The sequence below is a fragment of the Heterocephalus glaber genome, unplaced genomic scaffold (assembly GCF_053883595.1).
Source record: "Heterocephalus glaber isolate CG9 unplaced genomic scaffold, H.glaber_assembly_v1.0 deba00001479, whole genome shotgun sequence".
Classification (NCBI taxonomy): Eukaryota; Metazoa; Chordata; class Mammalia; order Rodentia; family Bathyergidae; genus Heterocephalus; species Heterocephalus glaber.
In genome coordinates this window covers 21,535,082-21,547,273 of record NW_028258316.1, presented here as the reverse complement: position 1 = coordinate 21,547,273, position 12,192 = coordinate 21,535,082, and the positions used below count along the sequence as shown (strand labels likewise).

General features: G+C 45.3%; 1 protein-coding gene across 4 annotated transcripts; it reads right to left on the bottom strand.

The window, feature by feature from the left end:
* Positions 1 to 575: 575 nt before the first annotated feature.
* Rnf183 (ring finger protein 183) lies at positions 576 to 7,777 on the bottom strand. Of its 4 annotated transcripts, none has more exons than XM_087182873.1 (2): positions 7,384 to 7,777; positions 576 to 2,374 (listed from the first exon to the last, which is right to left on the bottom strand). In XM_087182873.1, exon 2 carries the CDS (start codon positions 2,267 to 2,269, stop codon positions 1,691 to 1,693), a length of 579 nt encoding a protein of 192 aa, XP_087038999.1. In that variant the 5' UTR covers positions 2,270 to 2,374; positions 7,384 to 7,777; the 3' UTR covers positions 576 to 1,690. The 4 variants fall into 4 exon arrangements, with proteins under 4 accessions (XP_087038999.1, XP_004849595.1, XP_021117883.1 ...); XM_004849538.4 differs by having other exon boundaries at positions 576 to 2,306; positions 7,384 to 7,772; XM_021262224.2 differs by lacking the exon at positions 7,384 to 7,777 and adding an exon at positions 3,003 to 7,346.
* Positions 7,778 to 12,192: the final 4,415 nt, after the last annotated feature.

Here is a 12,192-nt window from a genome sequence, read left to right as displayed (position 1 = left end):
ATCTTCTTATTTGGTTGGTATGTCAACCACTCCAAGAATAAAAGGTCTACTTTGAAAGAACTCTACCACTTTTTAGCAAAGTGGCCTTGAAGGTGGCCGAGCTTACAGAGCCTGAGTTTCATCAACAAAGAGGCAGTGAAGCTTGCTTAGACCAGCAGGCCATACTGCAGAGGCAGATATCCCTTCCTGGGCATCCCCTGGCTCCGCTGCTCCCTGTGCTGAGCAACTGGAGCCTGTCCCTCTTAGCTCAGACAGTGATAGCATTGCCTAACTTACCTGCCACAAAGTTACAGAGCAAAGTCGCGTAAAGAAATGAAGTCAGTGGGGGGAGGTGGAGTCCCAGTGTCCTTGTAATTATCTTTGATGGTGAAAATGGAGAGATAGACGCTGTCCCTGGCGGGATACATAGGCAGCTTTCCAATTTCGTAATGGAGAGTTTTTCTTCACATTAGAACTTAAAACCATTTTGTTTGGCTAAATGCAAGAAATACATCTCTTGCTATTAAGACCCCTAAGAGGAATTTATAGAAGGTAGTCTCATTAAACTTGATTTAAAAAGTAAAACTGACTTGAGCTATACCCAATGGTAATTTATTACACAATTTTTAAAAGTTCAAAATTTTTTTTCATAATTGTGATGGTGTTTTAGCCATGTGAGAACTGTTTGAGAGCCCTGAGCCACTAGGCCTGGTTAAAACTAGCGAAGCAGAAATTGATATTAGACACTGAGGATGGCAGTCTGCCAAGCAGCAGCCTAATCATTCACATTTTACCTCCTTGGCTTCCTGGATTCTGTCATGTAAAGTGAAAACCAGGGCCCCCCTAGCTACTGTGGCCTGGGACGGGAGCTAAGGTTTTGCCTCTGTCAGGAGTTTCCTCTTATCTCGAGGCCAGAATTACAGCACTTGCAGGAGTGGAATCTGAGCTCTGCTCTGTACATCTAGTCAGGGCCTCTGTCCCTACCAGCAGGAATAAAGACCTATTCCTCCACATTCCAGATCTCTTAATTCACTAACCCTGGCTTGTTTCATTCTTGGATTCTTAGCTCCTAACACTACATGAGCTACATGCTGACAAAAGGTTGTCTTATATAAGAAGCTGCTGAATGAATGTCCCCTCTCTGCTGCTAGGGACCATCTGCCATCCCTGAATATCTTACCTTTCCCTTCTGCACCTGCCCAATTTTTGTGGAATGAATGAATGCAGACTGGGCCTAGTAGCAAATAGCTGAAAGTAGAGACATTTCCCCACAGGATTGAAACTCACTTTTCCAAATTTTTAGCAATACATAATAAAAAGAGCAACTCAACAAAACATGAATTGAGTCCAAAGCAGCTCCATTGAGAAATGTAACTTGCTGTTTGGGTTAGGCAGGTTCCTGGATACCATTGTCCAGCCCTTTGGCACAACTTGCTGTGTGGCTCTGTAGCCATAGAACCACTTCTTTGTCCTCCATGACCCCATGGTTCACACCAGGAGGTCTCAGTGTCTCCCAGCCCTTCAGCTTTTGGTTTTCTTTTTTCCTTTTTCCCCTCATTGTAGTGGGGCCTTCTCTGTACCCAGAAGCAAACACATGGCCTAACACCGAACCCTGGATTGTGAAACGAACAATACTACAAACGAGGACAACACCAAATGAGGGTATGCATCCCCATCCCGAGAAGCTTGGTTGCTTGTCCATGAACAGCACTCACCCCACACCCCAAAGGAACTGCTTGGTCCAAAAGATGGAGAAGATGAGCAACAGAGTGACACTGAGAATGACAGCCATCAAGTAGGCAAAGATCCGAAATTGAGGGTTGCGCAAACATTCCCTCGGAGAATAGTGGCTGGGGATGGGGATGGGCCTGGGTCCAGTGGCAGGGGCCGTATCTTGGAGGGACCCAGTCTGGCTCCCAGGCTCAGGGCCAAAGTCCAGTGTGTAGACTCGAGGCTGGCGCAGGAAGTAGCGGCTCTTGGGCTGGTCCTTGAGACAGAGCTGACGCCCTTCCAGGATGATGTGGTGGGGTTCCAGGTGGAGCAGGGTCAGCATGGCAGTATCTGTGGGCAAGTCAGTGACCAGCTGCCCTGAGGCCAGGATGGTGGGCTGGCGACAGAGTGGGCAAAGCAAGCGGCGCCGGGCAGGAGTCACCAGGCTGAGGTGGGCCAGGCATTCCACACAGAAAGAGTGGCAGCAGTCCAGCACTTTGGGGGTGTGGAACGTGTTGTTGAAGGGGTTCCAGCAGACGGGGCACTCAGCCTCAAGCGCACGGCCCTGTGGCTCGGCCATCCTAGAGCACACACCAGGAGGCGTCCCAGGGATTGTGCTGGAAGAGAGGAAGGAGCACAGTCACACCCATGAAGCTCTGTCCTTGTGCTTGGTCTGAGCTGAATTCTGTGGAGGTTTAAAAGTATCACCCACACTTTTCAGATGAAGAAGCTTGGGTTCAAAGCACTTTGTCCCACATTACCCAGTTCCTAAGCCTTAAAGTTCAATCTGAGTTGCAGAGCTGTCCCTGTATCAGTGGAAGACCTAAGGCAATCCCACCAACAGTCCTGAGCGAGCTGGCATCGATGGGGAAAGAACCAGCCTGTGGCAATGCACAAAAATGCCCCCAGTGCTCAGTGTGCTTGCCCATGGCTGCCCTGAGTCTAGGGAGAAGGAGGCAGAGACACGTTCAGTGGTTTTCGCTAGAGGACAAATACTTCTTTCCCTGCTACAGCATCTCAAATCCCTGACCAGGACATGAGCTTTGTGAATTCCCTGGTCTGTCCCTCTGTGGACAAATGCCAGGCCTTTTTTCTCTCCTCTCCATGGGCTATAGGTCCTCCTGGCCCATCTTCAGTCTGACCTAATAAGGGGGCCCCTGCTAAGGCCTTTTCTCATTGATCTGGAAGCCTTGGAGAGCCTCCCTGCCCAAGTCCCCAGATTGGCCCTTCCGGAGCCTCTTCCCAGTAGTACTCAGCCTCCCCTGACTCCTTCACTGTACCATTTTATCCCAGGAGACCTTCAGGGCACCCACCTGGGCTTCCAGTGGCTCTAGGATGGTCGGGCAGACTATTCTGGAGGGCTGAGGCTCTGTGCTCTCCCTCTCCTGAATCTGCAAAGCTTCAGGAAATTGCCTTCTCGCCACCAACCCAGGGGCCGTCTCCATGGCAGCACACTCACAGCACCTGGAGCTGCCAGGTGGCCCAGGCTGCAGAGCCTCTTGAGCACACCTGCCTGGAGCCGAGGCCAGAGCCGCCTGGGGGGTGGCTGGGAGGTGGGGGACTTGTCGGGGTTTTACCCCAGAGCTTTGGGCGTGGCAACCAATCGAATTCTGAAGCCTAGTAGTACTCCAAGACTGTGAGTAGTTCTTTCCAGACCTGAAATCCCCAACCCGGAAAGGTAGGGGTGGCAATTTCCTCTCTCCAGACCGTGGGGAGGCTGTCTTTCTGGGCTTCCTCTCTCTTGGGACCTCATTTCTTTTCTAAAGTGATTGGAACCTCTTCCTCACACAAAGGAGCCCTGGGTCCTGCACTTCTATTACTGAGAAATTCATCTACTCCACAGCCTAGATCAGATCCAGCAAGTCCTCCTCATCTCTTTCTGAGCTTTTCTGTACCTAAGTAGCTGGAACCAGCATGGGTGAACTTTGCTACCTTCTGCTTTGTTCTTGGAACACAGACAGTCAGCAGCTGAGATCTTTCAGTCCCAGAACGGGCTGTCCTGCCAACCTTGGGGCCTTACAGTTGGGAGGGAGAGGTATGCCAGCCTTGCTTCCCCATTTCAACCAGAAACACTTGGCTTTTATCTGTTTCATTTGTCATTTATGTTACTTGAAGAGTTGACCTGCTGGGGGGGAAGTACTTAACAAACCACTTCTCTGTCCTAATCACTCAGTTTGCAGATGGAGACAAAAGTTACCCAGCTAGTTTTGGTGACACTGGGACATTGTCTTCAGATTCCCAGGCTACCACCATAAAGAAACCCTGTATCCATTCAGTCTACCTGGTGGATGTGCGTTATCAGTAGGAAGTGTTTATTTTTATCAGGTGAGTCTTTATGGGCGTTAAGACCCTTGTGGTAGGAATATGGGAACTATGCAAGGGGAGACTTGGGGGACGGAGTCTCCCTTAGACATCGCCTATCCTGACTGACTTGATGCCTAAAGTAAAACACTCTCACCCTTGACTTCCTGATTTTCTTCTAGAATGCTGTCAACTGCTCCAAGCAGGGCAGAAGAAAATGAAGATAAGCAGGGAGAGATGCCACAAGCCTAGCCAAAGCTGCAATCATTTACCAGCGACCCACACCAATGTCTTATTCAGTGGACCATGCATCTGTTCAGCAGTCATTGAGTGCTCACTACACACCAGGCACTGTGCTAGGGATTGGATAAATAAAGGAAAACAAAACTGACATCATCTTTAACCTCGTGGTATTCAGAGGCTATTGAGGCACAGAGACATTTAGTGAGTAATGGGCAATAAGGAAATGCATAATTTTAATGAATGCTATAAGGGACAAAAGAGAAAGTGGGAAGTGGGAGTAGCATGACTCCCTCTCAGAGAAGAAAGAGAAGTAGAGGGGAGAGGAATGGAGTAGGGGAGGAAAGAGAAAAGAAAAACAAGGAGCTGGTTGTGGTGGCCTATGCCTGTAATCCCAGTACTCTGGGAAGCTGAAGCAGGAGGACTGCAAGTTTGAGCCCAGCCTGAGCAACTAAGTGACTTAGCAAGAACCTGTCTCAAAAGTAAAAATTAAAAAAGACTGGAGATGTAGCTCAATACAAAGGGCCTAAGAATTAAAATCCCAAAACTTCCCCCTCCCAAAAAAGGAGGAAAGAGACAGACAAAAGAAAATGGGCTTGAAATGGAAAATTTCTCCAAAGAGATGATATGAAAGCTGAGGCTGAAGGATAGAAAGAATCCAGCCATGCAGCATGGAGAAAGACCTTAACAGGCCAAGGGAACAGCTGTGTCAAAGCCTGCTTATTAGAACTGTGATTACAGTTGAACTGTTTAACCTCTCTGTGCCTCCGTTCCCCCTTGAGAAAAGAAAGATAAAAGTAGTGAAGCTTTTAGATAAAGCCCACCACCAATAAAAACTAAGTACAGTATAAGGAAGTTGTTGTTTTCACTTCAAGTTGGATTTAAGAAAGAGAAAAGGTCATAGTTGACTTCAAAGCCATGATGTGAAAGGAAGCCAGGGTGTCAGGTTGGGGGCTGGAGGAAAGCCAGGATGGCCATGGACCGGAAGAGATCAGAAAGGCAGGAGGTGACCTGTAAGCTCCGGAACTCATCTGGATTTGATTCTAGGAGAGGGAGAGTTTTTCATTTTTAAAATGCCACTCTAAGGGCCGCGCCTGCCTGGCAAGCACAAAGTCCTGAGTTCGATCCCCGTATCAAAAAAAAAAAAAAAGAAAAAGAAAAAGAAAATGCCATTCTAGCAACTGAGAAGAGACAAGAGAGGAAACAGAAGATAAGTGTGTTCCAGGCATGTAATAATGATGTGTGATGTAGGCCAGGAGAGAATGGAGAAGATAAAATAGATGGATGGATCTTTGGAGACAGAATCAAAACCTCTTCCCAATATGCAGTGGCTTCTTGGGAACCAGGCTATACACTCTGGAACCAAGTTAGCAAGGCTCATGATCCCAGAGTCACTGCATATTAGAACTGTGATTTCAGTTGAACTGCATAACCTCTCTGTGCCTCTATTCTCTCTTGAGAAAAGAAAGATAAAAGAACTGAAACTTTTAGATAGAGCCCAGCACCCAGTAATAACTAAGTACAGTATAAGGAAGTTGTTGTTATCACTTCAAGTTGGATTTAAGAAAGAGAAAGGGTCATAGTTGACTTCAAAGCCATGAGAAAGCCAGGCATGGTGGAGCATGCCTATAATCCCAGTACTTGGGAGGCTGAGGCAGGAGAATCCCCGCAAATTTTAGGCCAGCCTGGACTGCATAGTCAGTTCAAAGCCAGCCTGAACCACAAAGGGAGACCCTGTCTAAAACAAAACAAAACAAAAAAAAACCCATGAGAAAGTTTTCTGCATCAGGCTTTGAGGCACCTCTAAATTCCAGCATCTGTCAGAAAAAGACCTTCAACACTTATCCACAGTCTTAAAATGTACATAACCTTGATTGAGCACTTCCTCCCCTAGAAACTGATCCCATGGAAATAATCAAGGAAGGGCCTGTGCAAAGATTTGATTACAGAGATGCCCACAGAGGTGCTACAGTAATGCTGAAGTATAGCCAATTCCCTCATTATCCAATAATAGAACACTAAGTGAATTCTGCTCTAGCCACACAGAAAGACTTTCTACAGCCTTTAAAATGACATAAAATATTTATTAATATAGATGTATGTCATTAAGAAAAAGAACTAGTAATAAAATCATATTACAACATAATCCTATTTTCAAAAATATGTGTGCAATGGAAAAAAAAAATCTGAAAAGATAATCAAATGTCAACCATAGTTATCTCCAGAAGCAAGACTACATAGGTTTCCTGGGTTTTGTTTTTTTTAATTCTCTTACCCAGAAATTCTGACTCTAGTAAGCTTGTCTTACTTAAAGATCTTCCCCTTTCCTTCAAATCAGACCGACATTCTCTGAAGATCTGTGGCCAAAGCTGTAACAGGCTGTTCAAGAGGAGGGACAGTGACTATACCCTGGCCCTCACTGGGGGGCTCTGCTCAGCCAGGCACCCTCTGTAGCTCCAGAATCAGCTGGTCAGAGTTAAGTCTCTCCAGGAGACACTTTCCATGTGTCGGTCCCTCCACCCAGCCAGGCCAGCTCAGCTAAGCAACAGCAAGTCCTAACACCGCCCCATGGTCATCACCAATATGAACTGTTTGCAACAGCACCTCATCCTTTTCAACATGAGCATGACAGAGATGGCAAACTGGCCTCTGCATAGCCCTTCACAGCTTACAAAGGGTCCGGGTCCTTACTAGGATTTAAGTATAGCAACACATCTGGATAGTTGTTTGCCTGTTTCTATTTCCATAAGGCCATCTGATTCTCTAAAACTACCCAGTGAAGGAGGCAGAATGGGGAGTAAAAACTGTGCAGGCTTTGAAACCAGACTTTTTCGCTCACCTTGAACAAATGGCTTAACTTCTCTGAACCTTGTTTTCCTCTGTGAAAGAGAGCAACCCTCACAGGGTAGTTGTGAGAAAGGAAGAGTCTGTAATCTGCCCAGCAGAACACAGCAGGTGGTTAGTACTTTATGACTGTTTTTGTAGCCATTTGAAACATGGGGAAACCAAGGCTCAAGATGGTGAAGTGCCCTTGAAAGATAGGCCCAGAGAAGCCTACCTCAGAGGCCAGAGGTCATCCACTCCCTTTGCCCTGCGGCCTCTCGGACCTGGAGCCCCGTGAGCACCCCTCCATGCCCCTCTCACCCTCCTTACCTGCCACCTCCTCTTCCTCCTTTCCAAGGGAGCTCAGCCCTGGTGCTTTGGGCTCTGATTGCTGGGCCTGTCGGGGCTGCTAGAGGTGGAGCTCATCTGCGCAGTGTCAGGACCTCCTGCCATACTCTCTGCAGCAGGTATTCCTCTTCTCTGGTGACTTTGGACTGTTGGTGCAGCGGACACCCGGAAACTGTGGTCTCTTCGTCTTTCTCCTGTGAGTCACTCTTGCTCTTTCACTGGGGGGGTGAAGTCCACTCACTGCCTCAGGCCTGTGTGGGGCTGGGACTGCCTATGCCCCTCTGTGGTGACTGCCTGGTCCCACACACAGCCTGGCCTTGACAGGAAAGCAGGGAACCTCTGAAGCCACCTCAGACCCTTCCTCCTCCTAGCCTGCAATGAAAACACAAAGAGCTCTTTTAAAATACAAATAACCGGGGCCAGGGATTTACTCAGTGGTTTTGCTGCCTGCTGTGCAAGCGCAAGGACCTGAGTTCGATCCCCAGTACCAGAAAACAAACAAACAAACAAACAAACAAAAAAACCCCAAATAACCCAGCAGAAAAGTAGTGAGGGGAGAGGCAGGTAAGCCCAGCAGGAAGAGCTTGGATTCTCCAGCAAGTCAGAGTCCCTGCTCAGAATCCAAACTTCTTTTACTAGGGAGGAGACAGGCATATTAGTTAACTTTTCCAAGCCTCAGTTTCCTCACCTGAAAATGAGGGTAATAATCCATCTAGTTCATCTACAGATGAAATAATAGATTGTAACATAGTGAATGACACACAGAAACACACAGAAAATGTGAATTAGACCTGTGGAACTATTACTGTTCTTACAGTACTATCAGGAAAATTGCACAAAGAAGGAATGTAAATAGAATCTACACAAGGGCAAATGTGTGTGCATGCACTCGTGCAGTACGTGTGTGTGCAGCAAGTTTGAAGAGCAGGCAGGGTGTGGCAGTCGCTCTGCAATCTGTGTCATGACCTCACTATCTTCCAGAAGGTACACATGGCTCATCTCGTGTCCCTCTCACATTCTCTTTGTACTGAAAACCTTTTTATTTCTTCAGTGATCTTTCCAATGAAGTTTGGAGGAGAATAAACAGAAATAAATAGTAAATGTAGGGCCGGGGAATTTAGCTCAGTGGTGCCGCTCCTGCCTCGAAAGCATAAGGTCTTGAGTTCAATCCCCAGTACAAAACAAAACAAAAAAAAAGTAAATGTACCCAAATGGGAAATAATCAGATGCCCTAGTTTCCTCATCTAAGGTTTTTTAGAATCTAATTTTATTTTGAATAGGTGATGCATTCACATGGTTCAACATATGAAAGGTTTGATTGTGCAAAGGCAATTGTCTTCTTGTCCCAGCCTCCTAATTTTCCTGGAAATTAAGGTATTATGCTGTTTCTTGTGTACCTTTCCAAAAATGTCTAATGCATACACAAAATTTTCATGGCGAAATGACTATGTATTCATTTTTCTCACGTTACTCAAATATACGAATTGTATGGACTACCTTTCTTTTTTCACTTAACAACAATATATCTGTCTGAGATACCATTCTGTACTAAAACATATAGAGTTTTCTCTGGCTTTTTAATGTTTGTATCATATTTCATTGAATGACTGTATGATAAATTACTTACCCAATCACCTATTGACCTAATCCTTTAATTTTAAATATATAAATATTGGATAACAGAATAAATGCAGAAATGATTTTAACTTAGCCTAGAATTGTACACATATGAAGTAAAATTGTAGAAACCAAGGATGGTGGTAAAAGCTTGTAATCTCAGCACTTGGGAGGCTGAGACAGGAGGATTGCTGTGAGTTTGAGGCCAGCCTGGACTACATAACCAGGCCTTGTCTCAAAAGCCAAAAGCAGAAAAGAAAAGGGAAGGAGAGAGGAAGGGAGGGAGGGAGGGAAAAAGGGAGGAAGACAGGGAGGAAGGGAGAGAGAGAGGGAGGGGAGAAGAGAGAAGATTGTGGATTTGGGGACGTTTTAGAGCTCTAAAAAAGACTTCTCAGCAATTCTCTCAGCTGATGACAGGGATATTGTCAGTGGGCCGGAGGTTCCTCTTAGCTCTGAATTTCCTGCTTCCTGTCGTCACTGCTGGTTAACTAGGGCTAGTGGGGATGCAAGATACAAGGGCCTGGGATTTAGCTCAGTGGTTCCGCCACCTGCCTCATTAGTGCAAGGTCCTGAGTTTGATCCCCGGTACCAAAACAAAAAACAAATTTCAAAACACTGATTTACTTACAAGGATCCGGTTTGTATTTGAGAGTTTGGAAGTCATGCTTTCTGGCTTGGCAAGACTATTGCAAGCAATGACGAAGTTGACTGACTTAGTAATTTAATTTCCAGAAGTATCCAAAAGATATATTTTGTTTGAGTGAAGATGTTCATTGCAGTTTTAACTACAACTCAATGATTGAAAACAATTCAGATCCCACCGGTTATTCCTAAGTAGAAAACTACATGATCATTTAAAATGACATTGCAGAAGAATTTTTACTGATTCATAAAAATGGCCACAGTGTATTATATAAGTGGGGGGCAGTTTCCATAAATGTATGAACCAGGCTTCATAAACCAGGGCCTATGTATGACAGCTGATGACCAGGAGGTTGAGTGTTACTTATAGTGGCTGTCTCTGGGCAATGGGCATTATGTTCTTCCTTGCTTGTCTGTATTTTCTAAATTTTCAAATTAATTTATTTTCCCTCTGTAGAAAGAAAATTCACTTAGACAGCAAGGTAAGTCTAAGTTCCTGCAGCCAGGGAATCCAGAACTTAAATAGGTAAACGGATGAGGTGGGTAAGGAATCAGCCAAGGAATTGTAAACAGTAAAATAAACACCAAACAAGTCATGGCCTTTTTCTGGGTCACTGATTGTCTAGTGAGTAAATGGATCATCATAATGTCTGTGGGTGGTCAACGCCAAGGAGTCCTTTGCAAACAGTGGAAAATTTTCTGGAGAGATACCCTGGAGAGATAGTGAAGCATCTCAGGTATTTGAGAGTTAAACTAACTTAGTTCATGCTTGGAGGGGCTGAGGTCAGCCAGCTGGAAAAGTACCTCACCTAAGCAGTACCTTGGGACTGGGTGAGCAGAGTCATGAGATTCCTTGGAGCCCAGCCAACATGGGGATCAGAAGGGTGGGATTAACCAACTGGGAAGAAGCTCTTGCTTTCTCCTTCTTCATTCCCAGAAAGGGAGAATGGCTCTAAAAAAAAAAAATCAGTGACTGAGGCAGGTTCTGATTAGGTGACAGTCAGTATTTAGTAAGCCCCAGCCAAGGGAAGGGGGCCACTGTCCCTGAGGGCCACTACACTGTCATCCCTTATTAACTTCAGCCTTTGCAGAGTTTTGCCTGAGGCCTGTCCAGAGTTTTAGGACAGTCCTAGGAGTGTAGCATCACCTGGAGGTTGACAGAAATGCAGACTCTCAAAAAAAATATGCATAATTTCAGAACTATTAAGGCAGAATTTGTACTTTCACAAGATCCTTGGCAGATCTAGACACAGAGCAAAATGTGAGGAGCACTGATTTAGGAGAAATCCCTTCCATCTGTGCTACTTGACTCAAACTGATTATATTCACCTATAGGTTCATAAGGGCTTTCCAAGGATGTAATACCTTAGAGAGGGCTGGGTGAGTCTCAAGCTAGGAATGCCCATAGCTTTACCATCACCAGAATTTGCATTGCAAGTCAGAATCCCTTATGTAAAACCCTTGGAGTCAAATGTATTTCAGAGCTTTTCCTATTTTAAGAAGGTAATATGCATTTGCCAGGTGTTAGGTAATTCTCAGTGGGATCTGGGACAATATTCTGCAGTCTATTATGAATATCAACACCAAATAAATAAATAAATAAATAGACATCTGAGATTTAATCAGACCAAATTTAATGGAAAAAACTTGATTTTCAGGGTTTGGGGATTTCAGAAATGAGGATAAAACTTATGAGCTGTTTTATTTTCTTTTGGGTTTGTTGTTGTTTTTACTTTTAGACTGTGTCAACTGAACAAATTTAGAAACACCAGTGTAGTTCAACTTCCCAGCGCTTGTTAATCTCAGATTTTGCGGGAACTATAAGATCTAGATATTCTTAGGGGCTGGGGATTTAGCTCAGTGGTTCCGATGCCTGCCTCACAAGCACAAGGACATGAGTTCGATCCCCGATACCAAAAAAAAAAAAAAAATGATCTAGATATTCTTTCATATGTAAAGTAGCTCACATACTTCATCTTTCTAAGCAGGTCACATTTGCCGTGACACAGCTCAACTCAAGCGGATCTGTGAGAAACAGCTGGATTTCAGCAAAAGTAAGCCAATTGTCCCAGCTAACATCGATGCTAAATGTCAGAACTGATACTGAAACCCAGGGCCTCTTATTTGTGGTCCAGTGCTACCACCTGGCCCCCTCTCCCCCACTTCCTTGAGAACAGTGGGTCTGAGCTCTTGGATGTGACTTTGTGAGACCTAAACAACTCCATTTTAAAATTTGACTCCATCTTAGAATAAGGCAGTAAAGTGGCCTTGACATAAATTCCACTTCGCTGGAGTCAACTATTCCCCTAGTCTCCTTTGTGCCCATAAAGTAATGATAAAATGTCCTTACTCTGGGACAACAGATAAAAAAGGACACAGCTCCTAACTCAATCCTCTGTTTGCCCAGAAAACAGACGCTCCCGGGCCCATTATCTATGTGCTGACCATGAACATTCTGTCAATGAGCTGATTGTTCCTTTTTTATAAAATCTACATGTAGCCGCCCCTCAACCCCCCCCCGCCGCCCCGTAC

Excerpts from the sequence above, each read along its gene's own strand:
- Rnf183 (XM_087182873.1), bottom strand. The coding sequence starts at position 2,269 with ATGGCCGAGCCACAGGGCCGTGCGCTTGAGGCTGAGTGCCCCGTCTGC.